The 23675-nt window shown below is 38.0% G+C and overlaps 2 protein-coding genes across 3 annotated transcripts; both read left to right on the top strand.

Annotated features, from left to right (window-relative positions):
• The first annotated feature begins 205 nt into the window (after positions 1 to 205).
• Positions 206 to 4517, top strand: cry5 (cryptochrome circadian regulator 5). Of its 2 annotated transcripts, XR_006011224.1 has the most exons (12): positions 206 to 309; positions 680 to 904; positions 1250 to 1444; positions 1529 to 1647; positions 1787 to 1941; positions 2151 to 2291; positions 2411 to 2578; positions 3281 to 3421; positions 3648 to 3799; positions 3874 to 4094; positions 4202 to 4336; positions 4403 to 4517. XR_006011224.1 is itself a non-coding variant. In XM_041991802.1 (11 exons), the coding sequence occupies exons 2-11, from the start codon at positions 690 to 692 to the stop codon at positions 4261 to 4263; spliced, it is 1569 nt and encodes a 522-aa protein (XP_041847736.1). In that variant the 5' UTR covers positions 206 to 309; positions 680 to 689; the 3' UTR covers positions 4264 to 4495. The 2 variants fall into 2 exon arrangements, 1 of the variants encoding a protein (XP_041847736.1); XM_041991802.1 differs by having other exon boundaries at positions 4202 to 4495.
• A 5581-nt stretch (positions 4518 to 10098) lies between these two features.
• On the top strand, positions 10099 to 23362 carry LOC121641308 (serine-rich adhesin for platelets-like). The gene is made up of 14 exons (XM_041987384.1): positions 10099 to 10115; positions 10368 to 10534; positions 12127 to 12248; positions 12521 to 12638; positions 13183 to 14425; positions 15862 to 17974; positions 18638 to 18785; positions 18923 to 19050; positions 19169 to 19204; positions 19283 to 19557; positions 20733 to 20821; positions 20938 to 21155; positions 22214 to 22262; positions 22386 to 23362. The coding sequence occupies exons 1-14, from the start codon at positions 10113 to 10115 to the stop codon at positions 22699 to 22701; spliced, it is 5025 nt and encodes a 1674-aa protein (XP_041843318.1). The 5' UTR covers positions 10099 to 10112; the 3' UTR covers positions 22702 to 23362.
• The last annotated feature ends 313 nt before the right edge of the window (positions 23363 to 23675 follow it).

Below are 23675 nucleotides of genomic sequence, written 5' to 3'. Positions count from 1 at the left end.
TTATTTCTTTTTATCCCTACAGGAAGAATAAAGACCGCTTTTAGGTAAGGGATATGTGGCATTTCTTTAATAACGTTAACCTCGATCATTTTCTGCACAATATGGGCATCTAGTGGACAAACCAAAGAAGCGCTGTTTGGCCTCCACGTGTGGTTTCATAAACTCTCCCCGGATTGGCTGATTTTGCTACTTACGTAGCCGTTTCCTTGTTTTGTAACGCCAGCATCAACGTGCGTGTTACCAAACTCAAAATTGTCTCTAGACGAAGCAGACAGAGCGGAACCGGAGGGTGTTTTCAAGTTCGTTAAGGTAAAAAGAAAATAGCCTGAATATTATGCAACATTTTTCATTTAACTTTCAATATCTAACGTGCGTTTTGGGTTCACATTGACGGTCCTGTTTTCAGTGTAATGCATTTGAGCGACTGCTCTGAGCTCGGTTACGTATGGCCCTGTCCATTTGAAGCACCTTTGCGAAGTATACGTTTATTTTAAATTTTTATTGCGATAAACTGTAGCCTATTAAGAGATAATTATGTCCTTGTTTTATTCAGTAATATTATTTGCACCAGGCAGACCTCTCCATTATGTTAAATTTGCGCTTCAGTACACTGATTTTTTACTAATACTCTTAAGTAGCCTATAGATTTAGTTAAATGTGTGCTATTTATGTTCCACAGGTTCACAGTCATGACTCAAATAAGCATTCACTGGTTCCGCAAGGGACTCAGGTTGCATGACAACCCAGCACTCATGGCAGCTCTGAGAGACTGTAAAGAGCTATATCCTGTATTCATCTTGGATCCTTACCTCCACAACAACACCCATGTGGGCATTAACCGCTGGAGATTTCTCCTTGGAGCACTAAAAGATCTGGACTGCAGTTTGAGGAAACTCAATTCTAGGTAGAAAACACAGACAGCACTCACTTCTGTAAAGGAGGGAGTTAGATTTCAGTAAGCAACAACATCATTTGAGCAGTAGATTCAAGATGGGAGACAGGTAAATAGATGGTGGTGGCTGAGTCAAGAGGTGTCTGAGAAGGTGAGATGCGATGGAGATGGAGATATATATATATATATATATATGTATATGTGTGTGTGTGTGTGTGTGTGTGTATATAGATAGATAGATAGATAGATAGATAGATATATTACACTGAATGAGAAAGAACAGATCTTGCTTATTGAACGTATCCTTAAGCTTGATGAAAACACACTCTTACTCTGTGTTGTCTTTGACTCTTTCAGGCTGTTTGTTGTGAGGGGGAAGCCAGAAGATGTATTTCCCAAACTGTTCACCAGGTGGAGTGTAACAAAGCTGACCTATGAGTACGACACAGAGCCCTACAGTCTGAGCCGTGACAAAAAAGTGACCACACTGGCCAAAGAACATGGAATCGATGTTGTCTACAAAATTTCACATACTCTTTATGATATAGACAGGTATAGCACTTACATATAGTTTTACCTTCATTGGCTGTATTATATGTTTGTTAAGAGCTGTTGTGACCTGTCGTGCCTCCATAGGATAATTGAGGAAAACAATGGGAAGCCTCCCCTTACTTATAACCGTTTGCAAGCAATTGTTAGGATGCTCGGTCCACCAAAGAGGCCCATTCCTGCCCCAACCATGGAGGACATGAAAGGTAATTAAGAAACAAAAACACTCTATAATGCTGTTGACTTATAATTTAAAGTTGTTTGCTTTGATATAAGAACTGCTGTCCAGTACACAAATGTGACATTTTAGCAGTAATGTGATGAAAGTCCTTTCCCCTCTCTAAGATATCAAAACACCCTGTTCAGAGAAGCATGAGAAGAAATATGGGATTCCTACTTTAGAAGAGCTTGGCATGGACATGGCATCTTTTAGAGATGAGCTGTTTCCAGGAGGAGAACAGGAGTCTCTCCAGAGATTAGATGAGCACATGAAAAGAACGGTATATATCTTCCACCACCATCACCCATTTTAGTCTGCAGGGCTGAAGTGTATGTACAAGATCATTATAAAGAGGTTATATATATATATATATATACATATATAGTCAACCTCACCCACCGTACAATGTTTTGAGGTTTTTGTCAAACATTTTGCTCCAGAATATACAAGTCTTTCTGTCTTAATTACACGATTTATGTTTCGAATCAGGGATGGGTGTGTAGCTTTGAGAAGCCGCAGACCTACCCAAACTCTTTGAGCCCAAGCACCACTGTCCTCAGTCCATATATCACCTTTGGCTGCCTGTCAGCAAGAACCTTCTGGTGGAGGCTCGCGGAGGTCTATCAGGGGGTCAGTATGACATCATGATTCAGGTCTAGGTAAAAATATAGAAATAAATCTGCACAATCTATAGGTTTAATTCTATAACATAAATTCTATCATCTTTCATTTATGTGTGATTTGTGTAGAAAAAACACTCAGACCCTCCAGTTTCCCTACATGGCCAGTTGCTCTGGAGAGAGTTCTTCTACACTGCCAGTGTGGGCATCCCTAACTTTAACAAGATGGAGGGCAATGATGTGTGCACTCAGGTGGACTGGGACAAAAACCCAGAATATCTAGCTGCATGGAGAGAGGTACTGACACTGGTTATTGTAATCATGTCATCATCACACATAAGATAAGGTCATCATAACCTCTGCCAAGTTGGAGGATATGTATTCAGCGACGTTGGTTAGTCTGTCTTTCTGTCTCTGTCAGCAACATAACTCAAAAAGTTACAGATGAATTTTGATTAAATTTTCAGGAATTGTCAGAAATTGAATGAGGAACAAGTGGTTAGATTTTGGGGCTGATCCAGATCACTGTCTTGATCCAGGAATTTCTTTTATTTATTTTTTTACTATTGGGCGATAGGGATAATTTTGCCATTACAGCTTCTAGACCAACAGATTAAGCCCAGAATCATTGGCAAAAAAAAAAAAAGACTGCTAACACACATTGCATCTAGCCTAGATTTCCACCATTAGAAAAAATGCAAATTTCTTCAGTAACTTCAAGACCATTATGGCCATTTGCTTCATCTTTATGTCTAACGGTATGTTGCCCGGTTCGGTGATTCTGAATAAGATGTGCCATCTGCCCTGATGATGGAAATAGATAGTGATATCAGCTTGAATAATACATAATAGTCTTGGAATAGGGTTAGTGACTGGGTGGACTGTTGGGCCTTTTGGGGTTTTTCTTAAGTGACTGACTCTGTGGTTACTCTCTTAGTGCATCTAGTGTTTCTTTTGCAACGATTAATTCATATAATTTTGTATTGTACGTGTCTTAAGGCTCGGACCGGTTTCCCCTTCATTGATGCGATCATGACTCAGCTGAGACAAGAGGGCTGGATCCACCATCTGGCCAGACACGCTGTCGCCTGTTTCCTCACCCGAGGAGACCTGTGGATAAGTTGGGAAGAAGGACAGAAGGTAAGTAAATCAGCTTGTATGTTTAAGCATAAAACCTGTCCAAAACCACATGTATTGAATGTGCAGCTTGTAAGCTGCAAAATAACAACATATAAATAAACTAGAAAATAAATCAGTGTGTTTGGATCCAAAAATACCCACCACAAGTCTAATAATGTTATAAAAGTGTTTATTTCATACTGAAATGTTATATCAGTGAAGTGCAACTTTAGCATTTTGCTTCAAGGTCTTTGAGGAACTCTTACTGGATGGTGACTGGGCTCTGAATGCTGGAAACTGGCAGTGGCTGTCAGCAAGCACCTTCTTCCACCAGTTTTTCAGGGTTTACTCTCCCATTGCTTTTGGCAAGAAGACAGACAAAAACGGAGACTACATCAAGTAAGCTCATGAGCCTATTCAATTCACATTCTGAAAATGTAAATGATCTAATTTAATCTTATCTGTGTTTACAGAAAGTACCTTCCTCTTCTGAAGAAGTTCCCAGCACAGTACATTTATGAGCCCTGGAAAGCTCCACGTAGTGTCCAGCAGGCTGCAGGATGCATTGTGGGTAAAGACTACCCACGTCCAATCCTAGAGCATGAAGTGAACAGCAAGAAAAACATTCAGAGGATGAAGCAGGCTTATGCTAAGAGATCTTCAGATGGCACTGAGTCACCAACAAAAAAGCAAGGTATTTCCCAAAACACATACTTTCATAAACACTGCCTTCAGTGACTTTAGACATGTTTTGAAGTAATTCCTGTATTTTAACAAATAGTGTCGTTGTTCTCCTCCAAGGTGTAAAGCGCAAGGCTCCAACTGTCATTGACATGCTCCTCAAGAAAGCTAGAAAAGCGTAGCAACTCACCACTCAACTGCTGGACTTATCGCGCTTATCAGTGACTCCATCACCAAATCATTCCAGTTTTCTTTCAACACTGATGCTCTGTCTGTGCTAGTAATCTACTTTAGCCAATTTTGTTCATTTTATTATGTACATAAGTTTCAATTTTATACTGTTTTCTGAAGTCTTTTTGTTTTTTTTTTTTTTTTTTTACTTTTAATTTTGTAACCTGAGTACAGGATCTGGAAACAATAACCAGACATTTAAAAAATATCATATATATATATATATATATATATATAATTTTTTGTTTTTTTTTTTTTCTTTTTTTTTTTCTTCACAGACATGTTTCCTGTGTCACTAAGAAAAATGGCTGAAATGAAGTCAGACTTTGACTTAACCGACAGCTGTGTGAAAAGTAAAGACTGCAGACTCATAGCCGCTCTGGTATTTTTAATGAGACAAGCCACGTCTCTGAATAAACGCAATCCTCTTCTGTAGTTGTTAAACATATTCAGATATGACATGCTGGCTTACATAATCTAATTACTTGCTATCACAGCCATGAACAGAATGTGTCAGAGCAGTAATCTTCACTAAATGAGCAAAAACGTTAAGTAGCCTTTACTACTTTCTACTGACATCTCCACTTAGTTTGTGTTAACGTATGTAAGTTTCTTATTTAATTGGTTCCTTAAGGTCCATCCAAATTAGTGTGAAGCCATGAAAGCCCCACCCAGCAAGTAGTCAGGTTTGTTTCCTCCAATATTCTACCTCGAAAAACATTTATAGACATGTTTACATCAGAGAAGAGGTAAAGTACCGAAACATAATGTTTGAAAGTGTTGGGTTAAATACTATCGGTTAGATAAAATGAATACTTTTTGCATGAAGATACATTTTCTCTAAGGTATAAGGTAAAGATCTCATCTTGTCTGAAGACTTGAAATTTGTGAGATGCTGAATCAGTACTGATTACTGATAAAGCAGGTGATTATCCAGGGAAGGGAAGTTTGCTGTTAATACACAATATATTTGCCCAGTTTAAGGTAATGAGCAAGTCATGAAAAAATAAAAAAATAAAAAATAATCAAGATAAATGAACTGGTAGTGAACAAAAATGTTCTAAAACGTCTTTGTTATGAAATAAATGATCAAGTGAGTTAACATGTCCTCAAACTATGTGTTAAAACATAATGAGTACACAAGTATTTGTGAATTATTGATATGACAGCATTGTGAATTTAGGACAGTTACTATCTTGCTTTCTACCTACTCAGGCATTTGTATTCAGTTTTAATAAAACGCATAAAAGTAAAAACTGTGTGAGATTATTTTTTTATGTACCCCTTTTTAATCTAAAACAGAAGTGTAATTTCCATGTCTATCAAAACCCTTTCTATTATGTCTTTCTGATATTGAGTCCACTGAAAGTAGTTTCATACCATTTCCACTAGAGGGCACTGCAGCTCTGCCTGCAGAGAAATTTGTCACACCGCTGCTCCCATGGGGATAGTTTAGTAAATATATTTAGTGATAAAAAGGCTTTATTCTACTATTCTTGTTTAGTGTTATAATCCTTCTAAACAGAGTTACAAATAAAGATAAGGATTTTTTTTCAAAATCTTTACTGCTCTGAGGTTTTTAACTTTAGGGTTTTTATTCTAGCAGCTCTCAGATGAAGTTTCAACTCAGTCTTGTCAGTCTTGTTCAGTTTTCTGACCACAAATTTCTTTTGTTTGATTTTTGTAAAACATAGGGTAACATGTTCTGCTTCCTCATTCTTTAATGCAGAATAATGGACATCAGATTTTATGTAATCAGGAGTATGCTGCAAATGCATCATTACTGAAGGACCATAAGTCACGAGGACAACACGCTGTACATGTTTACTGTCTGTGTCTTAGATTGACACAGGGAAGTATGAGCAGTGCAGTGCTACATTAAAAAAGATGTGTGTGTGTGTGTGTGCGTGCATGCGTGGACATGTGAGAGATGGACAGCTGTTCATGATGGTCAAGTGTTCTCCTGTTTCTGCTTCCTTGGAGCTGACACTGGTGTGAATATTGAGAAGATGATGTCACAGCCTCAGCGGTGGGACAGACGGCCGTACAAAGCTGTGCTCAGTTTCCACAGAGACCTGCAAACATCAAAACAATCTGTTGTCCAACAGTGAATGCATGTTGGGAGTGTGTTTGCAGGCCACTCAGCCAGTAAACTATCAAAGCAGAGCTAAGCAGGTTGAACCAACAACACTTGGAACGGATGGACATGTGTTTGTTTGTTTTATTTATTTTCTATACCTGGACATATTTATCTGTTTTCTGATCCTATAAAATTGTCAATTTGGAGCTAGCTCCAGACAAATTTGTTAGTCTGTAATCAAAATCCCAATTGGGCCCACCTCCTCCACTGCATGTCCGTTGATGTGCCCCTCTCCTTGTGTCGACACCTCACCTCTCAAACCATCTTGGATCTGCGAACTGTAAGATCGCAGCTGAATTAGAACAGCATGTTCCCATGCAGCTGGTGTTTCATGGAGCTTTAATAGTAGAGATTTATCTGTGGAGCATATTTACAAAAAGCATCAAAGCATCAACATCAAAGAAATGAATCCCACTCACAACACGGCTTGTTTTAAGAACAGTGAAATATCCAGCCAGCTTGTTATGAAGCAATGAGTCTTTAATTTTTTACAACTCTCTAGCTCATAAAAGTTTAAAAAAGCATCTTATGTGTGAAATGTTTTTCGTCAGCTGACATTACAAGTGAACGTAAACTCACTCAGCCATTTGAGAAATTCTCTGAAGGTCGTCTCTGGACTCATCAGGTCATCCGCTTTTCTGAAGATTTTTAAACAAAGACCTAACAAGTTGTGTCATTAAGTGCAAAAATCCCGTTTGGGACGTTACTTTCCCTGGTGTTAAGTTACAAACTGTATCTGTTTCTTACAAACACGCTAGGATTGATTCATTGCCCAGAATAAACAAAAAACCCACCACATTGTCATCCATTCTAGCTGGCATTGTGCATGACCGTATGTCGTGAATTGCTGGAAGCTGATGTGAGGTGCCTGATCTCAAAGTAAGAAGATGGAGGGATATTTGTGAAGCTGATTTATGGAGTAAAAACACTTTCATTTTCTCTTTGAGTTGTACATTTGATATTGTAGCTGGTGAAATTGTGAGGGACAAGAGGAAATTGTGGGTAAAATGTTCATGACCACACACTGAAAGGTCACTATTTATTGGCTGTTCAAGGACTTGGTAAATAAATGCCAGCATGAAACTGAAGAGCTGACCATCGTCCAATCTATTTCATACCTTTTAGTCTATCCTTGTCTCCACCAGCCATACACACACGCACACACACAACACACAACCTGAGCAATAACAGGCCTTTGGACCTGCTTGTCCATTACCACTCTGGTTCTAATGATGGGCTCTAAACCATTTATATTTGCCCAGGTCCTGCTCTCTAGCCCTGATAGTGCAGTTATGTTTGCAAAAGACAGATAATGGTGTTGGAACCAGAGGTAGTGAACTCAGAGAGCATCATCAGTAGCAGCTCTAGACTGGGGCTCAACAGGATTTTGTGAAGTGCTAAACATAGCAAAACATGAGGCAACAGACACGCAAGGCTGAACTCATGCCTCTGCACTGACCCTAAGTGCATTCAGATTTGGAAAGTGGGCACAAATACAGAAACCAATAGTTTGCATTAGAGGAAAGGGACATAATATGATGTGGATGGCAAAAAAAAGGAAAGGAAAGAAACTTTACTGTTGGTTGAATGTCTGTCAAAATTCATCAAATCCTTTGAATCTCTTGAATCTGTTTTGCAGTCAGAGAGGATGATCTACTTAAGATAGTGTCCAGTGTTTTCTATCATATAGCTGCTGTCGAGCGGAAACCTCCTATGTCCAAAACTGTTATTTTTCAAGAAATTAATAAAAATGTATGGTTTTTGTAATAATTGGACATAATGTCATCAAACTTGGTATTGTGTTTTACATCATATATATTTGGTTAAATATTTGTAAAACTACAGACAGACAGAAAGGGTGACCAATAGTACTGATTTATGAAGAAAAAATAAAAATCACAAATTTTTGACATAGGAGGTTTGTGCCCCACAGAAACAATATTATATTTCTTATGTAAAAAAAAAAAAAAAAAAAAAATGCTAGCACGCACTTTCAAATGCCATCACATGACAGTGTTTCCCAGCTCATTTGGTGTTACTCTTGTGCTTTGATTTCTCTGTACACTCCCCATCCAGAATATCCAGCCCATCCTGAGCCAACTGTGTTTTCCAACCCCCTGACACGGGACAAAGCTCTGCAGCTCATACATGCCCATACCACAGCGCATGTGTCTGTGTGTGTGTTTTGAGTGCTGTAACCAATGAAATCATCCTTAGAGGCCCAACTGAATACTTATTTAGCTAACTGACATCTCCCATATTTTGTAAGAATATTTAATCTAAAATAGCAAAGACACTGCATCAACAATAAGAAAAGCTTGTCTCTTTATGAAGTTGAATTCATCATTTATTTTGTTGTATTTCTAACAGTTAGTTGTAAATCTAAGTCAGTTTGTCACCTCTGGAAAGCAAAGTGGAAAGTGTGGGAGTTACAAAAGAGAATGATGGATGAATGGAATAAAAATTATTTAAATAGCTGAAAGGATGGCATATAGGCATGTGTAATATGATAACTATAATTGCATTGATATCTTTGAACCTGATAGCAGAGCTCACTCAGGAGGCTATAATTCATAGTGGTACCAGTGCCAGTTTGAAGTTTGTTTACTACACAATATGGATATGAAAACAAACAAGAAAAATCCCATTTCAAGGCAATTTCAACATTTCTTCCTCAATCACATTCATTTCTACGTGAGGAATAAAATTGCTACCATAGCATCTGTTAAATATTTGCGTAAAACATTTTTAACCAAAAAAGACATTATTAGTACATTATATGACATACAAATCTACCAAAACCACGTAAACCACTCACCAGTGGTGTGTGTTTGTGTGCTTGCATGCTTGTGTAAAGATAAGACCACATAGCTCATTGGCAGTCAGTGGCATCTGTCTATATAAGGCTGTTCTATTTCTACTGCTTTTCCTCAGAGGACTCAATGCAATTGTCAGCTACGGGACAATGCATGCCAGCTTGGTAGGCTTCACCATCTTATTTCATTTATATAAACACGTACTTTTGACTCTGTAAAATAGAGATAATTCTAAATAAATGTGTTTTTTTATGCTGTTTGGGATATTTTGCACGTTTATTATTGGAAAGTAACCTTGTAATGCTGACTGAATGCCCATTTGAATGGTTTTAAATCTAAAGGCATCATCCTTTTGATTGACAAGCTCATGTGACTGTTTACCACATACTGTGAGTTTAAACTTTGAAGAGAGGAAACAAGTACTGATCACACAAATGGTCCCTCTCTTCTTTGAGGAACACTACGGACAAATGTTAAAAGTAACAACAAAAAAAAAAAAAAAAAGAAAAAGAAAAGAAAATATTCACTCATTATTTGGGGAACGACCATATCTGGCTGGACTGGTATTTGGGACATGATAATCATGGGAATTTTTTACTTAAAAAGATTGTTTTCCATACAGAACTTTTACAAACAACTTTTTCTTTTTCTGTTGTGGGAGGTTGTTTTTCTTTACAAAACGGACCAAAGGCAAGTTTAGGAAACTGTGATGTGCTTGTGTGCCTATTTGCAGGCTAGCTATAAATAGTCCAGGAGCCTACGCATGCTCATGTTTGATTGGAAATTGCAGTGCCTTAAGTCAGTGCTGTGGGGCATCTGTCAAAGGAGGGAATGAAACTTCTGAATGGTGAGTTAACTTCATGAGCCAGATATCTAAATATTGACAATATAAACAATGAACAGGGCAGCAAGTAGAAGCTACTGTATAATTTAACAGGACATCTCACCTGGATGTTTGTGTTTTTAATACCACAGCAAAAGTTTAATGTTAAATGTTTTTACTGTGTTTTCAACTGTTGGTCTCTTTTAGCTTGAATCACTTTCTCAGGGAGGCCAAGAGGAAGTGAAAAGGAATTTCTTTTCTTTTTTTTTCTGAAAGATTTTTTTCCCTCAACAACACCATTTCATCTATTGGAAAATGGGTTCAAGGAGGACAGCAACACGCTTGTCTTTTGGGAATGGAAGGTCTAGCAATGGAGATGATGTCACTGGAAGTAGACGGTCTAGTGGCTGCAGCTACCTCATTAATGTGAGGCCAGAAAACAGGTACAGACAAAAGCATAGTGGTCTCTGTCATGTTGAAGTTCCTCTGCATGAATCAAGCTGACCAGGGTTTGCTCTATATTACACCAATAGCTGATTTTCCTAACCTAGATTTAATATGTGTCACGTTGTATTTCTTTGGGGTTTTTTTGCCATGGTCACGCAGAGTTTAAATAAGCAGCAGATTAAAAACAGAATTTCAGTCATGCGTCATGGGTCCCCGTTTAAAAATACAGAGCAACTTCTGGTCGGAAAGAGTTGTTGATTGTATTAGTGGTGTTGCCCTTCAGATTTAATAATAATTTTTTTATGACAAAAACATAAAAGATTTTATTGAAAGAAAAAAAAACTGGCTTTCTTTAAGGCATGGGGCAGTCTGAGCATTATTCACGGAGCTCGTACAAATGCACTATTGTCATTTAAAGAAATGTTTTTTTATCCTGCCTACCTCCTGTAGCCTTTCACAACACAAGTGCTGATGCATTTTGCACTCAAAATCTTTGTGCATCATAAACATGCAAAACACAGATTATTACCCAGTGCCTTTTCTGTAGCAATAAAAACTGATATAGCACTATAAAGCACATTTTATGTAAACCATTGCTAAAGTTAACTGGATTTCAAAGTGCAACTGTCTTTGGCATATGTATCATGTGTAATAATGTCCAGTAAAGCAGATCACTAGTTGCACATATATACAAACACTGTATTTATTCCTCCAGAAAACATTCAATCATTATTTTATATTATAATATATGCATGTAATGAATCATAAGCCTGCTTAAATTTGATATATTCTATATTTGTAACATTAGTGATTAATGGTGTATGGAAAGCTCTAAAGCAAAAAGGAAGTGCAGTTATTTACAAACACCTGCACAAAACACTTCAAGTGGTTGATAAGAAAAGATTGTTTTTTGTTTTTTTTTTGCCTCCTGTTAGAATTAAAACTTTGCTTGACATTGTTTTCATGAAACTGCGAGCAGCGTCATAACCTTTGTATCAAAGTTTTTGGAGAAATGTTCCATACATCCATTGCTTACACTCATTAATTCCAGTTCAGGGTTGCAGGGAAGCAGGAGCCTATTTCAGCAGCTAAGGCGAGGCAGAATACACCTGACCAGACCACTGCAGGGCCATGAGAATGGAGAGAGAAACAACCTCTCATACTAACTGCTTGTGAGAATTTACACCAATAAGCATGTTTTTGGACTGTAGGAGGATGCCAGACCACTTGGAGAGGATCTTTACATGCATGAGGAAAACATGCAAACTCCACACGTCAAGCTGAGAACCTCCTTGCTGTGAGGCGATGATGCTAACCACACCATACAGACTATTGCAGAAATGTTGAATGTTTGAATTAGATGTTGCCTCTGAGCTGCAGTGTGATTTGTGTGTAGTGTGTTCGATGCAGCCAGTGTGGATAATAGGGGGTTGGGTCTAAACAGAGCATATTTTCTATTTTAATTTAACAATCTAATGTGATGTTGCTGAATTTTGAAATGTGCAAATTGGATGAATTTCCAGCTTTTTTCATTAGTATGAAAACACGTATAAATGTCATTTCTGACCAGCCATTTTTTGTACCACAGGAGCACACTCTGCAGTGTGATGGCACAGTTAACGGAAGAAAAGCAGCCCTCTTTTGTGACTACCCTTAAGTCAAAAGCTGTGTCAGAAAGTTGCAATGTGAAGTTCTCCTGTGTGGTTACAGGTAAAGACTGCTTAACAGCTTAGATTCTATAGTAGCATGAGCCCATACTCCAGATGTTTGGATAATAAGCAAACTGAGATATATTGATGATAAAATGATATTCTACCACAATCTAAGTATGATACTTATGCTGAGATATTTTAAAGAAATTAAAAGAAAAACCCATAATATTTTGAGTGCAATGCATTGAGCTTAATATTGCTCATAAACTAAATAAATCTGAATGTAAATATTATTTAGTATTGCCTTGTTTCTTTTTTCTCTCTTTTCAGGATACCCTGCTCCTCAGGTTATGTGGTATAAGGATGACACACAGCTGGACAGATTCTGTGGGTTGCCTAAATATGAAATATTCCACAATGGACAAAATCATTCCCTGCACATTTACAAGTATGTATATTTAGAAAGACTGTATAGCATCTAATTGCACAGATTATTATTAAAAACTAGTAAGCTCAACATTATATTAACTTTTCTTTGAATGAATTTTGTTAATAATATAAAGCTAATGCAACAATTTCTTTAAAACAAATATTAGCCTCACTTACAAGTTTATAATTTTATTTGTGGGTGGTCCACTTGTTTTTCTTATAATATATATTACTGCAGCGGCTGTTGTTTATTTTATTGCTTCTAAATCTGCTCTAATTGGACAGTTTTCTTGTCACTAATAATGTTTATAAAACCAGTCACTACACAGGAATTTTGCAAATATGTTTAAATATAGGAGGAGAAATAAAGGAGAAAAGTCTGGCATAAGAGCAATGTCTTCTGTTTGGTTAATTTAAATAATTCCAAAATACAAAGTAGGTCTTTAAATTTTGCCCCAAAGTGGACCACTTAACAAAGAACATTCCTGATCATTTTTTTTCCATGTGTTTACCTTTAACTTTAATAATAATCACCTCTTGATATGACTCAAATCAATCTGTAGATGCACTGTGGAGGATGCAGCTATATACCAGGCCTCAGCCATCAACAGCAAAGGAATTGTGTCCTGCTCTGGGGTTCTGGAAGTAGGCGAAATGAACGAGTTTAAAATCCACCAGCGTTACTTTGCCAAACTGAAACAGAAGGCAGAGAACAGGCGAAAGGAACCAGAGGGTAAAGAAAACCAGGAGCCGCTGAGAACCATCAGTCCAGACCGCACACAGAGGAAACGACGCTCAACAATGGAGGCCTTTCTCAGTACTCCAAGTTCTATGGAAGATGAAGGCAATGAGGAAAACCATCAGGCTGTAGCTTTAGAGACTGAACACAGGTTACAGGAAGCCACTGTGAAGGAAGTTGAGAAAAAAACAGTCCAAGTCACTAATGGAGAGATGTCTATGACGAATGGACAGACTAACAATGACAATGGCAGTAAGAGTGGGACATACATATATGATTCTGTCCATAAGACTTTTACTGCACACCACCCATCAAAATCTCCCTTTGTTAAGAAGAAAATTAAAATTTCCAACAGCACAAAAATAGCTAAATCAGATATTATGGGAGAGGGGGTGTCCAGTGAGACAAGGGCAAAAGATGAGACTTCCAATGCTGTAGCTCCCTCCTGCAAAGAGGCAACACAGACCAATGGGACCTCAGAAGAAGTTATGGAAATAGAAAATGATGTTAGTTCATTAACTTTGGATTCAAACTTTGGAGACATGAAAGAAGAACATGAGAAGCCAGTAGAAGAGGAAAGTATGGTTGCTCTAAAGGAGGATAACACATGTATCGAGGTAACTGAATCTTTACAAAAAGAAAATCTCACAGTCTCAGTGCCCCCTGTTGCTCTTTCGTCTCCAAGTGACATTAAGCCAGGAACTGAAGGCAAAAAAGCTGCAAAACATGAAATGAAAAGTGATCACAAAGGTACTGAGGAAACGTTGGAAATTTGTATTAGTTCAACCCAAAAAAAGTCAAGCATCAAATCAACAGCGCTCAACATATCTAAGGAGAACATTCATACAACGGAACACATCCCAACCATGGAAATTAATGGCAAGTTTAAAGCATCCTCTGGTGGATGTTTCACAGACAGCTCCAATGAATCAGGGGGCACACCATGGGATACAAGGACTGCTTTGCTTCAGCGTCCATGTGAATTGGCTGGAAATCAGCTGTCTGAGAAGGAAACAAGGCTCTGCCAAAAAATGGAGTCAGTGTCTCGATCGGCTGTGCCAAGTGAGGTGAGTGAACCATTTCACATGAGCTCATGAATGCTTTGTGCTGCCAACACAAGCCCTATCAGCAACACAAGCATCCTGGAGCTATTTATAGTTTTACAAGCATGCCCTGCTGAGTGAATAGCAATATATGACGCACATGTTAACAGTTGCCACAGGTATAGGGATGCAGTACATTTACGTAAGTGTGATGGTCTGGAAGTAGCCCTTTGTGATTAGCTTCATATAGAAATTTTCAATTGAACATGGCTATAAATACACAAACTAAGCACATTTATGTTAAGTTATTGGTTTAAGATTTGGGGGGAAATACATTTGTTTTCTGACCATAATTTAGATGTGAAGGTGAAATACCCCACTAGATATTAGAAGTATAGTCAGAAGTAAGACTATAGAAACTGTTAGCCTCTCTCAGTCAAACTGTTATTTCCTGTTTGCATAGATTAACACAATATAACACATTATTTAGAGAGGTCGTTTTATGTAGATGATTTTTATTAACTTTGGTCAGAAGTAAGTTAGTTATTTCTCTTTACTTCCTGTCAGTTAACTGCCTAAAGGTTGCATTACTGTTGTAATAAACTTATAACCAACTTCTTGTCCTCTGGAAAGAACATGAATGTGTTTAGTTAACTACCCTTTGACATTTTAAATTGATAAATATGTCATAAAAGTACCAAAATATAGCCTTGCTTTAAAAAGAAGCAAGTTTCTCATGGAGGGTCACTTGTCAACATCCCCACTTAGCGCTAGTATAATATTGCTACTATAGAATTGCCTGTCCTTCTACACTGCTTATGCAATCAACCTAACCTCAGCTGTATGTCTGAGCACTGACAGCGCCGAGAGTTGAGACAAAGCACTGCATGGCTGCAGCACTACTTAAAATAATTTGCAATCCTTTCCGACTACCCTTGCATGTAAAATTGAAAACTTCCTTTTGAATGGGAATCTACGTGTCAGACATAGAGGAAGGGAAGCGAAATATGCTAGAAATGGCATGACACATTTTTTTAATTTAAAACTTCAGTATCTTAAAGTTACTTTTGAGTTTGAATCTTGAACTTAATTATGGCTTGTCTTGCCTGTAATGCAGTGATGATGCACTGAGATCAAGTTTAAAAGTATTCCAAAACAAACTTTGCAGGGGTATTGCAAACATGCTTGTGTTTTGCAGTTCAGTGAAGCAAGTAATGAAACAAGCTTTTGTTATTAAATCGCTTTACTGTGGAGATTGTCTATATCATGTTCACAAAGCGTTATTAAGTAGCACCATTTACCATCTCGACAATAAATGTGTGAGGGTTCTTTTTTCCCATTCCTTTCTCTGTTTGTTGCTGGTTACGCTGTTGCTGTTTTTAAAATTGCATGTGTTTATCCATGTCCAGCATAGTTAGGGATAAGGGAAAAAGTATTTACAGCTTGTATTATGTCCCAAGGTTACACAGGCCCATACAAAGACGAACAGGAATGACGCACCTGCCAACCTTAAGCTGCCACCTGACCAGTGTACGACCGAACCACAACTGCCACAAAAGACAGACGACATCCAGACCTCACCTTTATGCAGTGATCTTCAGACACCTGCTGACAAAATGGCACAGGAAACATGGGAAAATTCCAGAGAATCAAATGAAAGCCATTCTGTACTTCTTACACGCCTACATCAGTCACCGCTTGAAAGCCCTGACAGTGGCAAGAACACCCCAGGGTGTAATGTTTCGCCAGCCATCCTGCAAAGCCATGTTGATACAGCAATAAAAACTGTTGAAGGGACAGAAATACAAGATACTGAGAAGGTAGCGGGTAATGAGGTAGGTGAGTTATTTGTACAGACTGACAGTGTGGCCCCAAGTGAGAAGATAGCTGAAACTGAGACTAAACCTGCTGCTCTACACATGAATGAAGCTGAAGCAGGAAATGTAAAAAGTGCAAAAAATAACGACTCAGTTGCATTAGCAATGGATGCTACATATATAGAAACCATGAAGAATGGACTAATATCAAAAGTGGTGGAGAATACCAGTTCAGAATTACAAAAACTGAATTCAGAGACATTTGAAACTTCTGCCACACTCCTAACAAAGATCCCCAAAAGCATAAAATCACTGGAACATAATGTGGACTTTAACGAAATTACAAAACCTGTGACAAAAGTTATATCAATTGCTGAACTTTTGAGGTCCCAAATCAAGGCACTTGAAGCAACACAGGAAAAAAATGCCTCCAGCATACCAGTCCATGTCAATATCACACAAGTTCCTAATCCATCAGTCACAGGAGCATGTCAGGAATTTGGAGCTGATAACAGAGAATGTAAACTGGAAGTGAAGACACTGAAGTCTAACAAGGAAATTAAGAGCACTGACAATATGCCTCCCATGAACATAAAGGCAACACTTATGAAGATTTATCAGCAACTGAATAAAACTGAATATGAGCAAACCACAACGTCAGATGCAACTTCAGCAACAGTTCGGGATTTGTGTGAGCCATCTGTGAATCCACCTCTATCTCTAAAAGAAACTGGTGCAGATGTAGACCTAACTGAACTCCATCAAAATGCCAGAAAAGATAATGAAGTTGTTATGGAGATTAGCCAGGAGACTGAGGCATCAACTAAGATTTCTGTAACCGAATGCTCAGTTGAAGCTTCCCATTCTGGGAGTAAAAATGTAAAACACAGTTTTTTTACCTCGACTTCAGATATTGAAGTTACTGATAGGTTTCAGTCAGTTTCAAATTCACCTGAAAATGCCATACATGAATGTGGGTCTCCACTTACAGTGACACATGCAAAGGCCAGTATTCAAGAGGAGAATGCTACAATTTCAGAAGAAATCAAAGATGAACCTGTTCAAGACCAGGAAGTTGGATTAATACATAAACTAATCCCAGAAATAAAACTAAACAGCAAAATGGAAAGGGGAAATACAGAAAGTAATATGAGAATGCTTCATGATCAGCAGAAAATGGAGGAATGCAACATAAACATATTTTCTTTACAGAAAGTAGATAATCACTCATCTGAAGGTGAATTTAGCATTGGCACACCAAAGAATGATATTCCTCTAATTCAGCAGGAAAGCTCAGCGGTTAGGGAAAGTTTGAAAGTGGACTCCTGTATAAATTCAACTCCAGAGCCTAGTCCACGGTTAAAGAAAATAAATGATGTTTCTCCAATCCCCTCTGCTACTCCACAAGAGTTAGCCTCTGGGGCACGCCGCAAAATCCTTACACTTAAGGCCAAACCTGAGGAAACTGCAGAGTACACATCACCCACTGACTTCCAAACTCTAATTAAGGAGGTACATGGCCAGAGCAGCAAGCTCTCCACAAGTTCATTGACCCTCTCCGTGTCTCCAAGCCTGTCTCGACAGTCACGTTTACAGCAGCAAGCTGAAGAACAAACCTCCTCAGCAGAAAGGTGTGTTCCATCCATCACCAGACGGAAGACAACATCTGAAACTCAAGAACCAGGTCAGCAAATTACTGAGGAGATTCACAATGAGGGTAAACCTGCAGAGAAGGACAAGCATGACCCATTTAAAGGTAAGAAAGAAAGAAAGAAAGAAAGAAAGAAAGAAAGAAAGAAAGAAAGAAAGAAAGAAAGAAAGAAAGAAAGAAAGAAAGAAAGAAAGAAAGAAAGTCTGATCTAACAGAAATTTTGTGATAGTATGCTACACCTCTATGCCAATTATTTCAGTATTATTTTAAGACTTCCCTTTTATACTTGCCTGATTTTAATAACCTTAATATCCTTAAGTTTAAGAAAAGATAATCATTTCAGTAAAATGGGCACTTTTACTCTTACTTTTTCATTTTTATTTCCATGACTTTGCCAGGGTGATGACTCAGCAATTCCCTAAAACAGTAACTTTCACACAATTCTAAAGCCTTTATTGTATGACCAACACATACATACATACGTTCTTGTATAATCTAAAGGGAAACAAACCATCATTAGTGTTTCCTAAACATTATTCTCATGTAACGCAATAATGCTAAGAGTTACAGTGTACCTGATAACATCTAATTGCAACTGTGTGCAATATAAAGATCACATCATATATCAAATCATGCTTTACTATGTAGTTTGTAGTCGTTTATATACTATAGCAAATATGCCTGACTGCTTACAGTAGGTTACTTAGCAGAATATAATGAAGAGTCCATCTTCACCGTGTGGTCTGTGCTGGGTCTGCTTCTCTCCAGCTCCTCAAGTTATCCGTAAGATCAGGGGTGAGATATTTGCAGATGCCTCAGGACACTTGAAACTGTGGTGCCAGTTCTTCAACATCCTTAGTGACTCTGCAATCAAGTGGTACAAAGATGAAGAGGAGATTGCTCAGGTTAAAAGAAAGTAAGTTATTTGACCAACTTAAAGTCATACCTATGGCCTGACAATAAACTGAATATTTGGAAATGATATAATTATTATTATTATTTAGTTAATGTTAATGTGTGTAAACATTCTGTGCTATTTCATATTTTTTCCAGTGCAGGGGATGAAACTCAGCTCAATCTTGCCATTGTTCAGGCATCATGCAAAGACTCTGGTGTTTATGGATGCTCCATAACAAATCAACATGGGACAGACTCCACAGACTTGCTTCTCAGTGCAGATAGTTTGTATTATTTTAAAATAATTTGATCAAAAATAAAATATGAGAACAATATTTTGTGTCACTTGGCCATGACATGATGAATGTGATTTTATTTCTCTTCTCTTTCATTATTTTGTAGTATTGGCTGGCATGTCCCTGCGTGAGGATCTTGGTGGTAAGATGAAGTTTATTTGTTTAGATCCCACTTTTTCCTGTGCTTTTCTTACTGCCTGTTATATTCTTATTCATGCAGTTGGAGAGGAAATCGAAATGACGCCGCTAATATTCAACAAGGGTTTGGCAGATTCTGGTGTCTGGGGAAACAAATTCTTCGGACGTATAATGATGACAGAATCTCATATTGGAGATGGCTGCTCCCATAAAGTCTGGAGAGCGAAGGTCATCTATGGTCTGGAGCCTGTGTTTGAGTCCGGTAACACATGTATCATTAAAGTACGTAGCCCTATCACATATGGAGGCAAAGAGGAAAGCTGTCTCATAGACAGGAACCTGGACATGATGAAGCAGGTACTTTAAAAATTAAACTTCATCATTTGTACACTTCATCTAAGATTACATAACAGTAGAGTGTATTTAGTTATTTAGCAAAGGTTTTAAATCCAAAGTAACTTAAAGGTGAGGGAACAAAACTGAAGCTTCATTGCAGGAATAAACTGTGGTCCATACACAGGGAGCTAATGGGGCATGCCCCTAAGTTCTACTGCGTTGCTGGTGACGCAAAAAGTCACTTATCAATCATACTATACATCTATGTAAATGTCAGAGTACAAAAAGAACTGATACAGAAGTGCCACTGACTTCAAGTAAGGTGTAGGGAAAAGAGATGGTCCTAGAGGAGAAAAGTCTTAAAGAGATTATTGAAAGAAGAGAGAGATATTCTGTTCTGATAGTATTTGAAGGCATTTTCCAACACTGTGGAACCACAAATAACAGTAGCCCCAAACATCCAGTCTGTTCCAGTGGCAGTAACATGCTCCTAAGAGGAATGCCATGGTCAATAAGTTTATATGACTGTGTTCAGATAAGTGGGTGTAGACACCCACAGACACAATCACTGAGTAGGCAGGAATTAGTTGCTGAAATCTGAGTCAAGAGACCGTAGGCAGCCAGACCAATGACTGGTAAAATCACATCTGTCTGACTGAGACTAAGAATCCCAAATTTTGATATCTTGCACTCAGTGAGTGATGCGATGAAAATAAGTGCCACTGACTTGGGAAAACAGAGGACATGTAGAAGACATGTTACATGTTTGGCTACTGCATGTCCAACTCTCAGAGTGGGCTGGCTTGAAAGGGCAATATGTCTTTAACCAAAGTTGAGCAATCATCAGTGGGTGAATCAGAATACTGATTGTCATTGCATTCACTCTAAAGAATTTGGCAAAATGAAAAGTTTGTGGCTGGAGGTGGGGGAAGGTTGAATAATGTTTTGAAGACTGAAAATAGTTTCTGAGTTGGTGTAGTGGTGCTGATCTTATCAATGTAATAAGTATTTTTAGCAGAACTGATTAAACTGATTAACAATGTTACTGAGAATGCCAGCATTTCCAGCATTAAAGTGAGTCGAGTGTCATGTTGCCCACACAGGATTACTGACACTAATCAAATTAAGATTGAATAAATATGATGCTGGAGCTTGAGTGGATATTTACTGGCCATTTTCCAATGTTCTGTATACAGGAATGTAAAATCCAAAATTTGGCTCGGGAATACTGCAAAATCTTCTCTGCAGAGGCAAGAGTCATAGAAAGCTTTGGATCCTCTCTTGAGTGAGTACAATCATTTTACTCTGCATAAGAAGGATTTTGTCATTTTAAGTGTCATCCACAGAGCAAGTGCAATTAAACATCTATAAGAGCCATTATGACCATGTTTTGCTATGCAGGGTAATACCAATCTACTTGATGTACCGACCAGCAAACACAATCCCCTATGCTACAGTGGAGACTGATCTGACAGGAGTTTATAAGAAATATTCTGTCCTGGATCGTACAGGCAAGATAGACATGAGAACTGGCTCTGAGGTGGAGCAGAAGTGCTGTACATTGCAGCACTGGATCTTTCAGTGGACTAATGGCAATCTGTTACTCAGTCAGCTAGAAGGTGAGCTACCTCATGAATTCAACTGAGCAAAGTGGAGTTTTTATGTATAATTATCATTAGAACTAATAGTATAATCATGGTTAGAAAAAGCCAATTTGTCAGTAGCTGCACTCTCTACATATATACTGTTTGATCCCATTCCTCAAAATCTAATTCCTACATTTATTGAGGTGTTTATAGCATGCTTTTTTTAATGTCATAAGACACATGATTTGCAAACTCAACCATCAGTTATATGGCTGAGTATTTTAATCTTCAAAATACCACCTATATTTTGTAAAAGGCAAGGTTATTTAACTCATATGTTTCACACCAAATATTGAACGAACCCATCCAGCTAGCAGACATATTTGGCCAAATCCGGGCTACTTTTGGCACTTATGGCTCAATTACGGCACTGGCAAGGGTTGTGTGGGCCAGAAACGGACCAGATGCAATTTACCAGCATGGCTTGGATTATGGCAAGTCTCCTGGTGGTCACATGTGGTCAGTTGTTGGCCTGGATGTGGATTACAGCAGGTATTTTGTGGGCCAGAAATGGTCCTAATAGAGGAAGCCTTACTTATGGCAATCCCCTTATGGGCCCCATGTGGTGGTCATGTGGCTGAGTTTTGGCAGCCGCACCTACATTCAGTCAATGCCTTAAGTCAAGGCCAAATTTGGTCCAAACAAAAATGAACATTTGGGCCATATTTGGGCCAAACATTTTTTGCTGGGTACTGACTACTTGCAGGATGGAGCTGTAAAGCTATTTTGAATGTGTTGTGACTAACTGATAAAATGAGAAGCTACATGAGCTAAACAGGATAGTTAACCCAAGTAAAGCAGCTATAAATGTCAGTAAAGAGAATAGACTTACAACTTCAAGTTTGCCCTTAATACCATTTTTATTCTTTTGCTGAAGAAAGGTATGATTATTTCAGGTCTGTTACGTACATTTACATTTTTTACTTACGGTCAGTTTCTATGGTGACAATTTTTGTGTGCATGTCTTTTCCATATGAACATGTTACCTGATCAACAGAAAAATGAAGTAATTGCATGGTGTTATTTTGCAGGTGTTGACACTAAGATCACCAATGTTGGAATTTCAGTCAAATCAACAGGGTTAGTATATTTTTGTTGAGTTGTTTCTGTAAATGATATTGTGAAAACCTCATTTTACAAGTAATTTACATTTAAACTGACCTTAACTACAACAGTTTGCTGTGTGTGTGTTGTGTGCTGCAGGCATCAAGGTTTATCTGTTGAAGGGGACCCCAAAGTTTTTGAACAGTTTGTCTCACAACACAAGTGCAACTACTTCTGTGGTCTGCTTGGTTTGAAATCTCTAAAGGTCATGGATTCTTTAATGACACCAACAAAGCCAAAGGGATCCAGAAGCCCCTTACTTCAACGCAAGATGACTGCCGGCTCTTCCAGCCCTCAGACCAGCAGGAAAGCTGCTGGAAGCCCCAGGGTGCCCAGGAAGTCTGAGCAAGATGGCAAGAAGACTCCCACCAAACAAAAAGCTACGGATCTTCCTAAAATGGCCAAGACAGCATAGAATAAACATCACTTAATAAGACTTTGAAGATCAGTATATTCACACAACTCAAGAGTAGTTTGTTGGATCCTTAGCGGATCCCAACAGCGAAGAACAAAGAAATTTATTAATTTTTTGGCTCAACTATTTAATTTAATTGTCACCATTCCTTGTTTTTTTTTTTGTTTTTTGTTTTGTTTTTTGCCACTTGCCATGGTGAATCTCTGTTTTATGCTTCATTCATTTTTAAAATTAAGAGCAAAAACTGTTGGGTAGGAAAGGGTCTCCTTCAGAGAATTTTGTTCCACAGTTAAGCTCCATGGATCACAGATTTGGATCCATCTCAGGCCAGTGGATATTTACTACATGAATGCCTCTTTGACTAAAGTGGCATTATTTGGTATTTACTGTTTGCATAATTAAAAAAAAATTGCCTCAATATGTAGTAAGCCTTTGGTCATATTGCACATTTTTAAAGCTGGGAGAAGTTAATTACTTTCAAGAGTGTATAAAACCAAATGTAGCTTCACATGACACTGTTATACAGTGGCAAATGGTGCTGTGCTTTTATAATATAACCTGACATGTTTACTTGCTATTCTACTTTGCACTTTGCATTTCTAGAAACTGCACCTTTGAACTCAACTGGCTGTACAATAAAAGATACAACTGCATTTTTTTTATGTCTTTATTTTTTTTTTTATTATTGCTTTCTGCACCCTGCTGAAATGTTTTATGTAAAGCACTTTGAATTGTCTTGTACATGAAATGCGCTATACAAATAAATTTCCCTTGCCTTGCCTTGGAGTTGCTAACAAAACATGTGACGTGTGTTTTTAAATGTCTGCTTGACATTTCCAGTAAAAATTTGGATGTTTTTGAGAAGTTTGAGAAACAAAAGCCACCCCACCCATAAGTCTGTCTGTCATCAGCTTTCACTCATTATCATAAATATTATCTGCAAAAATAATCGTCTCATTGACTCCTCATATCTG

The sequence above is a fragment of the Melanotaenia boesemani genome, chromosome 1 (assembly GCF_017639745.1).
Source record: "Melanotaenia boesemani isolate fMelBoe1 chromosome 1, fMelBoe1.pri, whole genome shotgun sequence".
NCBI classification, from domain to species: Eukaryota; Metazoa; Chordata; class Actinopteri; order Atheriniformes; family Melanotaeniidae; genus Melanotaenia; species Melanotaenia boesemani.
The sequence above is the reverse complement of the archived record's forward strand: the minus strand, read 5'-3'. Positions and strand labels throughout refer to the sequence as shown.